Source organism: Chiloscyllium plagiosum, chromosome 2 (assembly GCF_004010195.1).
Source record: "Chiloscyllium plagiosum isolate BGI_BamShark_2017 chromosome 2, ASM401019v2, whole genome shotgun sequence".
Taxonomy (NCBI): domain Eukaryota; kingdom Metazoa; phylum Chordata; class Chondrichthyes; order Orectolobiformes; family Hemiscylliidae; genus Chiloscyllium; species Chiloscyllium plagiosum.
Window position 1 is genome coordinate 29,820,103 of NC_057711.1, and position 16,119 is coordinate 29,836,221.

General features: G+C 41.6%; 2 protein-coding genes and 1 non-coding gene across 8 annotated transcripts in view; 2 read left to right on the forward strand and 1 right to left on the reverse strand.

The window, feature by feature from the left end:
• LOC122558213 overlaps positions 1 to 13,597 on the reverse strand; it is a 55,007-nt gene extending 41,410 nt beyond the window's left edge. For 2 of the 5 annotated variants that reach the window (XM_043706543.1, XM_043706575.1), the window contains exons 1-4: positions 13,401 to 13,597; positions 12,163 to 12,259; positions 11,457 to 11,689; positions 9,430 to 9,506 (exon numbers count right to left, since the gene is read on the reverse strand). In XM_043706543.1, the coding sequence (XP_043562478.1) occupies positions 9,430 to 9,506; positions 11,457 to 11,665 (286 nt within the window). In that variant the 5' untranslated portion in view covers positions 11,666 to 11,689; positions 12,163 to 12,259; positions 13,401 to 13,597. The other 3 variants (XM_043706552.1, XM_043706571.1, XM_043706560.1) reach the window with 3 other exon arrangements.
• Positions 1 to 16,119, forward strand: part of cenph (centromere protein H) — a 79,197-nt gene that overhangs the window by 36,681 nt on the left and 26,397 nt on the right. Inside the window, exon 1 of one of the 2 annotated variants that reach the window (XM_043706597.1) lies at positions 13,735 to 13,820. The exons of the other annotated variant lie outside the window; for it this stretch is intronic. Coding sequence (XP_043562532.1) covers positions 13,816 to 13,820 — 5 coding nt within the window. The 5' untranslated portion in view covers positions 13,735 to 13,815. Of the gene's footprint in view, positions 1 to 13,734; positions 13,821 to 16,119 lie in introns of those variants that run through there. 2 annotated transcript variants of the gene reach the window in all.
• On the forward strand, positions 3,697 to 3,768 carry trnai-aau. Its single transcript has one exon. It is a non-coding gene; the product is annotated as a tRNA-Ile (tRNA).

Here is a 16,119-nt window from a genome sequence, read left to right on the forward strand (position 1 = left end):
AACACACATGGCTGCAGGGAAGGCTTTAGACCCCTGGTGAAATTTGGGGCTCATTCTGGGGTAGGTCCCCCAGCAGGGGTGTGTGGGATTTGCTAATGCTCTTTGGGAGGGTTTTGAACAAATTCAGCATGTGGGTGGAAACCTAAATTGTAGTTCCAGTGTCCAGGAGGTTGAGAGCAGTGCAGTCAGAAATGGAGTTTCAGAATCGCCAGAGTTCACTGGCAAGCAGGAAGGTGGTTTGAAGTGTGTCTACTTCAACACCAGGAACATCTGGAATAAGGTGGGCAAACTTGCAGCATGGTTTGGTACCTAGAACTTCAATGTTGCGGCCATTTTGGAGACATGGAAAGAGCAGGGACAGGAACGGTTGTTACAGGTTCCGGGATTTAGATGTTTCAGTAAGAACAGAGAAGATGGTAAAAAGAGGTGAAGATGTGGCATTTTTAGTCAAGGACAGTATTACGGTGGCAGAAAGGACATTTGAGGACTCATCTGCTGAGGTAGTATGGGCTGACATTAGAAACAGGAAAGGAGAGGTCACCCTGTTGGGAGTTTTCCTTTCATCTCTGAATAGTTCCAGAGGTGTAGAGGAAAGGATAGCAACCATGAGTAACATGGTACTTGTTATGGGGGACTTGAACTTTCCAAACATTGACTGGAAATACTACAGTTCAAATATTTTAGATGGGTCAGTGTTTGTCCAATGCGTGCAGGATGGTTTCCTAACTCTATGTAGACAAACCAACAACGGGCGAGGTCACATTGGATTTGGTACAGGGTAAATAATCTGGTCAGTTGTTAGATTTGGAGGTAGGTGAGCACTTGGGTAATAGTGACCACAATTCAGTTATGTTTTCTTTAGCGATGGAAAGGAATAGGTATATACCACAGGGCAAGTATTGGTGCTGGGGGAAAAGGCAATTATGACATGATTAGGCAAGATTTAGGATGGGGAAGGAAACCGCAGGGGATGGACAGAATTGAAATGTGGATCTTATTCAAGGAACTGCGTGTCCTTGATAAGTATGCTCCTGTCAAGCAGGGAGGAAGTGGTCAAGCGAGGGAGCCATGGTTGACTAAAGAAGTTGAATCTTTTGTCAAGAGGATGAGACATGAAGGCTCAGTTTGCGTGCTTGAGAGTTACAATTTTGGCAGGAAAGACCTAAAGAGAGAGCTAAGAAGAGCCAGGAGGGGACATGAGAAGCCATTGACAGATAGGATCAAGGAAAACCCTAAAAGCTTTCTACAGGTATATCATGAATTAAAATAATGACTAGAGAAAGATTAGGGCCAATCAAGGATAGTAGTGGGAAGTTTTCCGTGGAGTCTGAGGAGATAGGGGAAGTGCGAAATGAATAGTTTTCCTCTGCATTCACACTGGAAAAAGACAATGCTGTCGAGGAGAATACAGAGATACTGACTACTAGACTAAATGGGATTAAGGTTCACAAGGAAGTGGTGTTGGCAATTCTGGAAAGTGTGAAAATAGACAGGTTCCCTGGGGCGGACGGGATTTATCCTAGGATTCTCTGCGGAGCAAGGGAGGGGACTGCAGAACCTTTGGCTTTGATCTTTATGTCATCATTGTCTACAGGAATAGTGCCAGAAGACTGGAGCGTAGCAAATGTTGTCCCCTTGCTCAAGGAGGGGAGTAGAGACAACTCTGGTAATTATAGACCAGCGAGCCTTACTTTAGTTGTGGGTAAAGTGTTGGAAAAGGTTATAAGAGATAGGATTTATAATCATCTACAGGGGAATAAGTTGATTAGGGATAGTCAATACGGTTCTGTGAAGAGTGGGTCATGCCTCACAAACCTTATTGAGTTCTTTGAGATGGTGACTAAACAGGTGGATGAGGGTAAAGCAGTTGACGTGCTGTATATGGATTTCAGTAAAGGCATTGGAGAAGGTTCCCCACAATAGATTATTGCAGAAAATACAGAAGCATGGGATTGAGGGTGATTTAGTGGTTTGGATCAGAAATTGGCTTGCTGAAAGACGACAGAGGGCGGTGGTTGATGGGAAATGTTCAGCCTGGAGTTCAGTTACTAGTGGCGTACCGCAAGGATCTGTTTTGGGGCCGCTGCTGTTTGTCATTTTTATAAATGATCTAGAGGAGGACACAAAGATAGGTTAGTAAATCTGCGGATGACACTAAGGTCGGTGGAGTCGTGGATAGTGCTGAAGTATGTTGTACATTACAGAGGGATATAGATAAGCTGCAGAGCTGGGCTGAGAGGTGGCAAATGGAGTTTAAATGCAGAAAAGTGTGAGGTGATTGCTTTGGAAGGAGCAACAGGAATAATGAGTACTGGGCTAATGGTAAGATTCTTGGTAGTGTAGATGAGCAGAGAGATCTGTGTCCATGCGCATAGATCCCTGAAAGTTGCCACCCAGATTGATAGGGTTATTAAGAAGGCATACAGTGTGTTAGCTTTTATTGGTAGAAGGATTGAGTTTCAGAGCCACAGGGTCATGCTGCAGCTGTACAAAACTCTGGTGCGGCTGCACTTGGAGCATTGCGTACAGTTCTGGTCACTGCATTATCGGAAGGATGTGGAGCTTTAGAAAGGGTGCAGAGAAGATATACTAGGATGTTGCCTGATATGGAGGGGAGGTCTTATGAGGAAAGGCTGAGAGACTTGAGGTTGTTTTCATGAAAGAAAAAGAGGTTGAGTGGTGACTTAATTGAGACATATAAAGATAATCAGAGGGTTAGATAGGGTGGACAGTGAGAACTTTTCCTCAGATGGTCATGGCTGGCATGAGGGGACATAGCTTTAAATTTAGGGGTAAGAGATAGAGGACAGACGTCAGAGGCAGTTTCTCTATTCAGTGTAGGGGCATGGAACGCACTGCCTGCAACTGTAGTCAACTCGCCAACTTTAAGGGCATTTAAAATGGTTATTGGATAAACATATGGATGAAAATGGAATAGCATAGGATAGATAGGCTTCAGATTGGTTCCACAGTTCAGTACAACATTGAGGGCTGGAGGGCCTGTACTGCACTGTAATGTTCTATGTTCTAAGGATCCCACCAGATCATTAACAATGATTGGATTAAGAATCAAATTCACCATTTACATTTAATTTTTCTCTATAATACTTCATCCAGTACGTATCTGTAGTGAACTTTTATGATAGGACATTCAATGTCAAACTTTTGTAAGATGTATAGACACATGCCACAAGCCTTAGGGGAAAGACCCAAATTTTGAATCCATGTTTTACTATTTTGCATGCCTATCAAGTTATATCAATTGATTTGACAAGTCTTGATATTTTTAGATTTATCCAGAGGCAACATCAGGAACCAAACTTCAAAAAATAGGTGACCCAATAAAAGAGTGGAACCTAACAGCCTGCACTTTGACAGCCAGATAGTCCAGATTCAGTCTCAATGTCAACTCATGACATTCTGTCTGTTAATTACCTATTAATTGTAGGCCAAACAAACTAGATCTTGTGATCCTATTTTAAAAAGACCAAACTTGGGGATAAAATGAAAAGTTCTACATATGTAATGTGTAAATCTGCAAATAATTCGAGTAGTCATTACCAACTTGTAAAGAGATGTATTTCTGTAGATTCTGCTATAGTGTAACCAGAAACCTGAAAGTGTGCGGCCATGGTTTGTATCAGGTTAGCTCCCACTGTCTTGGGGAGAGACACTTTCCCCACCACCAGGAAAATTACTGTTAGCTCAGCTGGTTAGAGTGTGGTGCTAATGACGCCAAGGTCGTGGGTTCAATCCCCACACTGACCAAGTGTAGGGCTGAGGTTTGCAATGCTGTGTCAGAGTTTGCGATTGCTTTGGGCGGCACGGTGGCACAGGGGTTAGCACTGCTGCCTCACTGCGCCAGAGACACGGGTTCAAGTCCCGCCTCAGGCAACTGTCTGTGTGGAGTTTGCACATTCTCCCCGTGTCTGTGTGGGTTTTCTCCAAGTGCTCCAGTTTCCTCCCACAATCCAAAAAATGTGCAGGTCAGGTGAATTGACCATGCTAAATTGCCCGTAGTGTTAGGTGAAGGGGTAAATATAGGGGAATGGGTCTGGGTGGGTTGCTCTTTGGAGGGTCAGTGCAAACTTGTTGGGCTGAAGGGCCTGTTCCCACATTGTAAGTAATCTAATCTAAAAAGTGCACCCAATAATAACCACTCACCAAAACTGGATTTAAGTGACAACTGCCTCTGTATAACATTCTCATTCACACTCTGGCAGCAACCAAAGCAAGCTGAGCTCCAATTGTATTATATTGGAAGAACTTTTTTTCCTCCATCGTTCTGTTATGGGACATGGAGGTCACTGGCAAAAATCAGCATTTTGTTTCTCCGTTCCTAACTGCCCTTGAACAGATTTGGTTTCTGAAATGACTTCGAAAGTCAGTGTGGGTATAGAGTCACACATCAGAAAAGCTGATTTCCTTTGCTAAAGAACATGAATGAACCTTATTGGGTTTTTTTATGACAATGGTTTCATGGTCACCATTGTAGAAATTTAACTCCAGATCTTTATTTCGTGGTAGGTTTGAAATTTGTTCTCATAGCATTAGCTTGGTCTTTGGAATATTTGTTAAGTGAATTATGCCAATCTTCCTTGTATAGGACTGTATACGAGGAGGAAGCACATTATCCCTTTCAACGCCATTCTGCACAAAGGCTGTCATCAGAAACATCAGATCCAAACCTTGAAGTGGGTGGAACTTAAAAACTTTCAATGGCAGTTCCACCTTCAGTCTTTAATGGCCTATGGACGAATGACTGCCTCTTAACTCTGGTATTTTTGCAGCCCTATCACTATTCATTTTAATTACCCCATGCCTTTTTCCTAAAGAAGAGAAAGTGAGGACTGCAGATGCTGAAGATCAGAGTCGCGACTGCGGTGATGGGAAAGCACAGCTGGTCAGGCAGCATTTGAGGAGCAGGAGAATCGATGTTTCAGGCATAAACTGTTCATCAGGAATTTCCTGATGAAGGGCTTATGCCCGAAATGCGATTCTCCTGCTGCTTGGATGCTGCCTGACCTGCTGTACTTTTCCAGCACCACACACTCGACACATGGGGTAAAAAGCTATGTTCAGCCCAAAGTTGTGGCTGTGGCTGCATCTAGGCCATGTCGAGGTTGTCAGCCCTTGAGCCATCATAATTGCCTCAGATGTATGGAAAGGCTATGCTCTTTTTGAAAAGTTAGCAGCTGTAGTAATGAGCTCTCAAGGTAGGGCTCATGCAGCAGATTTTTATTGGTTCTTTATCAGATGAATCTTTCCTCTCAATATTTTGGAATACTTGTGGAGGGAAGGTTAAGCGTGCCAAACCTGCTCAGTTTTGGAGAGCCCAGACCTGAGCACATCCATTTCTGGCCAAGTCTTTATTTAGATGGCAAAGAGGGATGACATACATGAAATCTTCAGGACTCAATGCCAGGGGCCACCGCTCAAATCTCTGGATGTCTGATGATGTGGCACCATGATTTTACAAAGGTGGAAACAAAAGCTTTCATATCCTTCTGTTTGCTAAATCAACCCAAGCAGTTGATGCATCTGCCATCACTCCCACCTGCTCACATTCCCATATCTGAATCTTCTGCCATACTGTTAGTGACCAGCATCTCTGCAGTTGACAGACAGGGACAAGTAAATGTCTGCTAGGAAAGAAGATGTGGGGCAAGAGCATAGAATCTAACCCTGCAGGGCATGTGATACATTTCCACATATCGGAGTCCACAAGCGATCCCAAGTGAATATCTGTGCCTATAACTGTGTCAGAGCCAGAATAAACATCTGCTTGGTGGACCATTTACATCCCGTGACCACAACCATCTTCCATCAATTGCACAGCCTCAATTAGAACATACGGCTCTAATTTGTAAACTTGGGGGTTGGTTTTTACACCTCCTTTGCTGGAGCTTCTTGTCTTTTATCAAGAACTGATCAGGGTCTAGAACATCGTCACTTTCAGTTGAAACTCCCTACCATTTGAAGTAGCAACAATCCTCTTGAAGCCGCTGACCAAAAAATCTCCATTATTCATTCATATATTACAAGTTATTTCTGTCAACACAAAGTTCTTTACAGGAATTAACAAACTGTATTGTTTCAATCAACTATCTGTATGTGCTGTGGCATTCCTACTCTGCTATGCAAAGGAAGTGGAGGTTACAGTTAGGAGGTTTATTTCAAAACAGGCGTTTGACATGGAGAGTTTTCTCCATGGCAGTTCACCGAATTGATCACAATTAATTGCAGAGTGTGCCAGCACAGCTGCAACTCATGTGCTTAGAAAAAAATCCACGTTTTATATCCATGTAAGGATGTTATAGTTCATGGTTATAGTTATTGCTTCATTACCAGAGAACAGTACTCGTCAATTTCTTCAAAGTCATGTTGATGTATGATCACCAGTTGTAGATGGAAATGGGAAGATTGAAGGAAATCCTCGTGGGTCTCTGATTCAGGTCGGGGTTGGCCATTAATAAATCCAGATAGAAGTTGTTTGGCTTGAAAGTCTCTTCTGCATCCAGGTGATGTGTAGTGGTAGTGACCCTACCTCTAGGCAAGGAGGCCCAGATTTAAGTTCCACCAATTCCAGAGGTGTCATAACAACTCTGAAAGATTGATTAGAAAATAAAAACCTACCTAGTTTCCCTCAACACCTTTCATGACCACTGGGTTTCAAGGGGATGGAGTGCAGCATCATATCTGGAAATACTATATATTTCAATTTGTTAACTAAAGCTTTTGTTTTTGCTCAAGTATAAATGAGCAGCAACTTTCACTATATTAGAAACTTGCTAGTTGGAGCAAAAGAAATGTAAAAAGGAACAGACTAACAGTGGGGATGAAGAGGTTGATGTTTGTAGTATGGATCTCTTTAAAGGGTCTAAAGGTTGATTTCTGTGCAGACCTTCACCGCCTTTATGTACAGACCATGAGACGAGTAGAAATAGGCCATTCAGCCCAACAAGCCTGCTCTATTGTTCATTAAGATCATGGTTGATCTGATAACCCTTCATGCCACTTTGCCTTTTCCCCATAACTCTTTATGATCAAAAATCTGCCTATATCAGCCTTGAATATACTTAAAAACCCAGCCTTGACCACTGTGGTAAAGGATTGCAGAGATTCATTATCTTCAGAAAAGAAATTCCTTATTTGCCCTAACCATATGACCCCACATTCTGAGATTATGCCATAAGACGCAAGAGCAGAAATTAGGCCATTTGGCCCTACAGGTCTGCCCTGCAATTCCATCACAGCTTATAAGTTTCTCAAATCCATTCTTTCACTTTCTCCCCTTAACCCTTAGTCCCTATGACAGTCACAAATTTATCTCTGTCTAAAATATACTCAACGGCCTGGCCTCCACAGCCTTCTGTGGCAATGAAGTTCATAGGTTCACCACACTCTGGCTGAAGTTTCTCCTCATCTCCATTCTAAAGGGTCTTTACTTTAAGGGTATGCCATCGGTAATAGAAACACTTTCCCAATGTCCACTCTGTCCAGGCCTTTCAGTATTCTAAGTTTCAATTAGATCCCCCCCCCACCTCCCCCACCATCCTTCTAAATTCGATCTCATAGAGACCCAGAATCCTCAAACATTCCTCATACGCTAAGCCTTTCATTCTTGGGACCATTCTCGCAAACTTCTTCTGGACCTTTTCCAGGGCCAGTACATGCTTCCTGAGGTATGGGACCCACAATTTTTCACAATACTTCAAATGTGGTCTAACCAGAGCCATGTAAAGCCTCAGAAGTACATTCCTGTTTTTATATTTCAGTCCTCTCAAATTAAATGTCAACATTACATTTATCTTTAACTACCAACTCAACCTGCAAGTTTACCTTAAGAGAATCATAGACTAGGATTCAAGTCCCTTGGTCAGATTTCTGAATTTTCTCTCCAATTAGAAAATAGTCCGTGCCTTTATTCTTCCTACCAAAGTGCATGATCTCACACTTTCCCACATTATACTCCATCTGGCACTTCTTTGCCCACTCACCTACTGCAGCCTCCCTGTCTCAATATTACCTGTCCCTCCACCTATCTTTGTATCATCTGCAAACTTAGCCAAAATGCCCTCAGTTCCTTCATCCAAATCATTAATGCATTAGTGAAAAGTTGTGGTCTCAACACTGATCCTTGCAGAATACCACTTGTCACCGGCTGCCATCCCAAGCACATTTTTATCCCTATTCTTTGTGCCAGACAGCCAATCTTCTATCCACGCTAATACCTTGCCTGTAATACCACAGACCCTTAGTCAGGTGGGAGAAAGAGAGGACTGCAGATGCTGGAGGTCAGAGTTGAGAGTGTGGTGTTGAAAAAGCATAGCCAGTCAGGCAGCATCTGAGGACCAGGGGAATCGCCGTTTCGAGTATAAGCTCTTCTTCATTCCTGATGAAGAGCTTATGCTCAAAATGTCGATTCTCCTGCTCCTTAGATGGTGTTTGACCAGCTGTGTTTTTCCAGCACCACACTCTCGACCCTTATCTTAGTCAGCAACCTCCTATGCAGCACCTTGTCAAAGGCCTACTTGAAGTCCAGGTAGATAACATCCATTAGCTCTCCTTGGTCTAACCTACTTGTTACCACCTCATATTTCTAAGATTTTTCAGGCATGATCATCCCTTGATGAAACCATGCTGACTTTGCCCTATTTTACTAGGCACTTCCAAGTATTCAAAACTCTCATCTTTCATAATGGACTCCAAAATTTTTTCAATGACCGAGGTCAGGCTAATCGGCCAGTAATTTCCCATCTTTTGCCTTACTCCCTTTTTAAACAAGGGATTTTTCCAGTTACATTAGAAATTTTCCAGTCCTCTGGGACCTTCCCTGACATCAGTGATTCCTGAAAGATCACCACTCACGCCTCCACCATCTCTTCAGTTACCTCCTTCAGAACTTTGAGCTGTCATCCATCTGGTTCAGGTGATTTATCCACCTTCAGACCTATCATGGTGATGGCCACCATAGTCACCTCTATCCCTCCGACTCTCTCGAATTTTTGGAATATTACTCATGTTTTCTACTGAAGACTGAAGCAAAGTACTTGCTCAGTTCCTTTGCCATTTCTTTGTTTCCCAATTACTACTTCTCTAGTGTCATTTTCCAATTGATATATATCTAAACAAACTCTTATGATGTTCTTTTATACTACTAGCTAGCTTTTCCTCAGTTTTTGTCTTCTCTCTCCTCTTTTTTTGTTATTCTCATTGGTCTATGTAGGCGTATGTTCACAGACTTTCCCCACAAGGAGTAAAGGACCTCTAACCTTCTACTCATCAAGCCCCCAAAATAACCTTGTGTGTGTTCTAATAAAGTCATCTCTCATTCCAAACTCCACACTGATTCCTAGAAAATAACAGATATTCCATTTTATTACATCTGATTTGAAGTAGTGAGATGTTATCAAACAATCAACGTACCTGGTGTCATTCTAAGCATCTCAAGATTTGGGCTGATTGGTTTTTCTGACTTCCTCTGGCTGTTTTCAACACTAGAGCTGTACAACATGGAACATTTATTTAATAAAAAACAAAGAGGAGACTCATTTTACTTAATAAGAACTGTAGATGCTGAATATTTAACAGAAGAAGCATGTTGGAGCAACATCACAGCAAGTCTGAAAGGATCTGTTTTCTGTATACAGAGTTAACATTTGAAGTCCAATGATTGTTCATTACATTCTCATTGTAAAGCTATCAGGACTGATTTTAACCTTAAATCAGTAACAATGGCAGCAAGTAGGTGCAGTGGGTTGGGTTGCTTACTTTTCTTAAAGTTTGTGTAATGAGTGACTGAGCCATTAGTGCTAATTTCCCATCATCAAAAGTTAAAAATCAGTGCTAAGACTCTTGCCAAGGAATTTCAAGGGCACAGACTACAAACAGTGGATAGAAATGATGTGTAGGTATATGGATAAAAGGTGAGAGATTGGCACTAGATAATAGAAGCAGCACTGTCACACAAACTCAAATGAACATCAAAATTCCCTTAGCTTGAAAAATGCTCTAAGTAATGAAGTGTGATTTCCCAAATGTGGGACAGTGTGACATCTGGGTTTGTGTTGATTATACAATAGCACATAAAACACCAGGGGAGAAATCAGAAAATGTCTGCCATTTATTCAAAAAGTGATAGTAATCAGGCAACAACATTTTCTTGTACTTCATGGGCATGGCAACAAAAGTAAAATTTGACTTAAATTGGACATGGCATTAATTTGAAAAATTGGCTTCTCAAGCCCGAGATTAACAATTCCCACTAGTCTCCCGGATTAAAGGTCAGTGGGCTTTGCAAGCCCATTCAATCTTCCATTGCACGCACATAAAAAAAAAGGAATTGGTTATCCTAATCAGGAAACGGAGTATTATCCATGACCAAGTTAATAATGGACAGTAAGATCACATGCCAATTTAAAATTTCTGCTGCATCTGAGATTCTAACATTTGAGGATGAGCCACATGAAAGACTGTTTATTAAATTCACAGCCATGGTCATTCAGGCAAAATCCTGGGAGATGTAAATTGTTAAATGGTTAGTGGGTAAAAAAAAAGTGCTCAATAGTTTCTCATATTGGAATAGTAGTAGTACTGAATGGGTCTCTCTGTACTGACTGTTGGGCTGTCAAACTTGCTAATTGACACGTTATCCGAACACAAATGTTCAAACAAGCAGATGGAGCCAAAACATATGCAGTAGAATCAGTGAGGATAGCTCATGTCAGATTGAGAAATGCAGACAGAAAAATAACAGGTGAATTTTCAACCAAATGAATGTAAAGTGATTGTGCATGGGAAAGAAAAAAGGCAGTAATGATGCGGAAAGGTAAAGGTATAGCTAAAAGAGGGCTCTCAAACTCGATGCTAAACTTGCTCAGCTAACGCAAAGTAGTAATGACTAAATCAACATCAGAGCTACATGACTGAAACGAAGTGCAAGTGGCAAAATGTTTCAATCAAACTATACTAATAATTCTCTGGTGAGACAGCATCAGGAGTGTCTCCTATGCTGATTAGGAAAAGATTCACAACTGGAGAAAAAGAATAGCAAAGTCTGGAGAGAAAAAACTCAAGAGGGTGATTTTACTGCTGCTCATTCAAGGTTGCATTTTGAAGATGCTGCTGAATGTGCTTTTAGAATGCAATGCTACATTCAATAAAAAAAGGGAGCAAAGCCAGTATCCTTGGGTCAAATGTTGCTGTTGACTAATACATACAAAGCACACATTTGACAAATGACTTTTTTTTTTAAATTTGGACATGCTTAAGGACAATAGGTTCTCCATATAATAGAAACTGCAGTGCAGAAGACAATTTGTTCAGAGTTTGAAATGCTTTGATGTGGTAAAGCTTTATACAAATCCAATAAAAATATTTAAAGATTAGCAAAACTGACTTCAGCAAACAGTTAGGCTTTTCATTGATTTTCCATAGTTAACTGCAGTACTTACATCAGATGATTCAACGTGTTTGAAATCAGGGGAGTCACCAATCGCTGCCGTGGAATAAAAGCTGTCCTGCCTTTGAGATTAGGAGTGTCCATGTTTTCCATTCTGTTCGCAAGGAGTTGCTGAGACTGCATTTTTACTTCTATTTGGAGGTTCTTGCATGGAGTGCCAGCTACTACTTGAATTTTGTTTGTTCTAGGAGTAGGAACCATAATGCAATATCCCGACCAACTATCCTATAAAAACAACAAACTATTTAAATTGATATAAATTCCTTATTAAAAATTGAAACTTATGCATTGAGTTACTGAGAGTAAGTTGCAGTGAAAAACAGAACACTAAAATTATGCACCTGTACAGACTGTTTAATTCAATCTGTGGAGGTATTATAACATTTGTACTAAGTAAGTTGGCCACTGTTTGTGTAGATGGGTTAATTTCTGTCTGCTTACTGGTCCTATTGGAAAAAGAGCCACTTAGTTTACAGCAGAGAATGTGGTCATTTGATCATTCAGGGAAAGAGCTGCCCAATTAGTTACACACCCATTTCTTTTTCATAACACTGCAAAGTTGTCATTTTTCAAGTACATATCAAACTATTTCAAAAATACTATCAAAACTACTTTCATAACATTTTCAGGCAGAACTCCAAATATAACAACACACAAAAATAATTTCTCTCCAACCCTCTGGTTTATTTGCCACTTACCTTAAACCTATGTCAATTGGTTACTGATTGGTCTCATAGTGAAATATGTTTCCATTATTTTCTCCGAGTGGGGAGTTTTTACATCTCTGGAATGATACTTCATAAAATAAAATGATTTAATAATTTTGAATATCTATTAAATCCTCCCTTACATTCTCCATCCTAGGAAACAATCCCAACTTCATTAGTCTCAGAGGGTTCAATAATTTAAGTAATTGAAAAGATACTTGCAGCACCTGAAAATTGAGAGGAATTCTGGCAAAAATATTTTACTCTTTAACACCATACCATGCACTGCATCAAAATCTTAAATATAATAATGCCAGCAATAATCAATTAATTAAATAAAACAGAATACATTTATTTGCAAATAAGGAAATGTTACAATTAAATTATAATGAATTCTAATATTTTTACCAGCACATTTTTTTTTACCAGAACCATGTGGGATATCTTGCGTAGATTCACCACCACCAATCCTTCTTACTGGTACTAATCAAGCTACTGATGCCAAGGATACCCATACAATATCTTAAGTTAAAAACAGGCTCTAACTTGATTACACAGTAAAGGTTTATTACATTTACTTAGCAACAAGTTACATTATATCAAAGATACACGATTGTCTCGTGAGGCATCGGGCTCAACTTAAGAGAAAGTACACATTACTATTTCCATTATACACTGTTGGCACTAAGAACATACGCTGGAGGCTGGAACTGCAGACTAGAGTCCCTTACATCCTGATGGATGGAGCTACTTATGACATCAGTTAACACTTTCTGCTCTTAACCACCTTGTCAAACAAGAATAGTTAGATAAAAGCTACGAATGCAGTCATTACCAGAAACTAAGATCGAGACAGTCAGACCATATTCTGAAATACCAACAACTTGACATTGTTTGCAATGGTTAACACATGCACCAATTCTGGATTTTAGAAACTGGGAAATACTGGAAGTAGACGGCTGGCCTGTGAGTGACAATTTAGAGAGATTAATGTTTCAAATATAATTAAACCCTGGAAAATAAACAAACATTCTGCATTGGGGGCGGGCGGAGTGTTACCATGGTCCTGCTTTTATAACCCACTAAACGATTTTATCTCCCGCTTTCCACCACTCTGCACCTGAATTTCTGATTGCCAGTTTGCAAAGCCCGCTGTGTGAATAGGGTCTTTTCTGTAAGAAATAAAACGCACCACAGTTTACAGACTTCCCCTTCCCCAGCTCCCAGACCTTGGCTTATGCAGCACCAGGATAAACTATTTCCTGAAGTTTAGCTCATGTTGTCGTCCAAGTGGAAGCCGACCCGAGTCTTGACTTGCCTTATGCTGTCCGGGGCCCAGTAACCAGCTCAACCCTCTTCACTGAATTGCTCAAACTGCTCCCGCTTCAAGTTGAACCCCAATTCAAATTGAACTGAGCAGGTTGGTTAGACCTAAGTAATTGAATGAGCACAGTGTCCATCGATTCCACCCACAATCGATTCAGTAGGTGTGCTGTGATCGACGTGTCCAGGAACCAAACAGAGGTCAGGACCGGCCCACCAATAGACCAATCACGCCGTGGATGGGCGGAACCAGAACCAAAGGCAGTTGAAAAGTTCCGCGCGCTGCCTTACTGAAGCTGGATCCCGGGAGTAATTCATAGAATGGAGTAAGAGCATCGTTCGCTTTATTGAATTGAGCATGATATGATTACTGGGCACATTTTTTTTCCCTTTTTGAATTGGAGATGATTGGGTTGGAGTTTCACCATTTCCCCTTTGGGATTTGTTTTCGGGTGCTGCTCGTCCTCCTCCAGGTCTTGAGAAGTGGGACGATGAGCGCCAGTCAGTAATCGCACTCTCCATTCGGACAGAAAGCTGGAGAATGCTGCAGAAATAAACAATGGCGTTTGCCATTACTGGTGCACAACGTGCCCTCTCCCATCCTCCAGCAATTTCAAAGGAAGAAGAAACCCTGAGTTCCAGTGAGCCCAGAAATATTTGGAGCGATGCATTTCTTTCACTGTGAACAAACCACACTTGGTTTTTACACTGCACCCTACAAATTGCACCATTCGTATGTTGTAAAGGTTAATGATAATGGTATAGGGAGGGGAATGTTACATGTGTTATTTTATTAATGTTCTGTGAATTAACTCAAGTGGTAAAAGAGTAAGCGACTGGGAAGGAAATAGTCTCAATTAGAGACAACCGGTTTACATAAAGGGGATCAAAGAGAAAAGAGTAAAGGAACAAAATCAAAATAAAAGAATAAACACTTTTTTAAAAAAAACTCATCCTTGGAATGAATTAGTAGAAGGCTACTTGGTGCGAAATGAAATTACATGATAGTTATGATCAGTAACAGTGGAACCGCTTTTACCAGAACCAAAAACAAATTGCTGGAAAGTCTCAGGTCTAGAACATCTGTGGAGCGAAATCAGAGTTAATGTTTCGGGTGACCCTTCTTCAGAACTGATGATGGCTAGGAAAAATAGCCTTTGTGCAGAAGATTGGGGGGAGCGGTGAAGGAGAGAAAAGGGAAAGGAGTAAACAATAGGTGAAATAGAGCCCAAAAAGAGAACAGTTGGACAGACAAAGGAATGGATAATGGTCAGCCTTGGGGAATGAATAGCTGCTAATGGGGGCTTGTCATGGGTGGTCCCTCACAGATAAAGATGACTCTCTTCCACTCTCAGGGTGAGTCCATAAATGGTTGTATAAACTTATACGGCGAGCCCGGGCTCTGTTACACTTGGGGCAGAAGGTGTGCATTGGTGCAGTAGCGTGCTCCTTTTGCTGTTTTCACCTCGCTTCCTTTTTTTTCCCCTCATGGCTAGTCTCAAGCTGTTTAATGCCTTTCCAGATGCTCCTCCTCCATTTTGCCCAGTCTTGGGCTAGTGATTCACAGATATCTGCGGAAATGACACATTTTGCATATGAGGCCTTGAGGGTATCACTGAAGTGCTTCCTCTGTCCACGTGGGGCCTGTCTGCCGTTTCAAAGTTGGGAGTAGAGGATCTGCTTGGGGAGTCTCATGTAAGCCATATAGATGATGTGGTCAGCTGATGAAGGGTGGTCAATGTCTCAGTGCTGGGGATGTAGGCCTGGTTGAGGATTCTGCTGTTGGCGCATCTTTCTTCCCAGTGAATTCACAGGACTTTGCCCAAGCAGACTTGGTGGTATTGCCCCAGTGCCTTGAGATGTCTGCTGTAGACAGTCCACCTCTCAGAGCCAAATCATGATCTTGGTATCGGATGTGATGTTGTTGTTCTTGAACATTATTATTGGACTGTGTAATAGTAGACCATGTAATAACAAGGCCTAATGTGTAGCGTTTAGGGGTAAGGACATGGGAGAAGGGGCCTAAAGCCCTAAGATTGTTGAACCTGATATTGAGACCAGAAGGCTGTCGAGTTCCCAAGCTGAAAATGAGATGCTCTTCTTTCAGCTTGCACTAAGCTTCACTGGAGTACTGCAGCAAGCCTGAGACAGAGATGTTGGCCAGGCCAGGAAACAAGGTAGTGCGTTCAAGTGACAGCAACTGGAAGCTCAGGGTCTTCTTTGCAGACAAAATGTAGGTGTTCTGCGAAGTGGCTACCCACCCTATTCTTCATTTTCCCAATGTATAGTCAAGGTATCTGTAAGAGTCAGTTGACTATACATTCTCACACGCTATTTCCTGTAAAGATCCTATTCCATTTTCTCAGTTCCTCCGTTTCAGTCGCATCTATTCTGATGATGCCAACTTCAACAATGGGGCCTCCGAAATGTCCACCCTCTTCCTCACCCAAGAATGCTCCAGCACCGAAGTGCTCAGCCAGATCCGACCCATCTCCCGCATTTCATCCCTTACCCCTGTCTTCCCTCCCACAACAGCGATAGGGTCTCCATTGTCCTCACTTACCATCTCATCAGGATCCACATCCCAATGATCATTAGCTGCCATTTCCGTCATTTCCAGCGGGA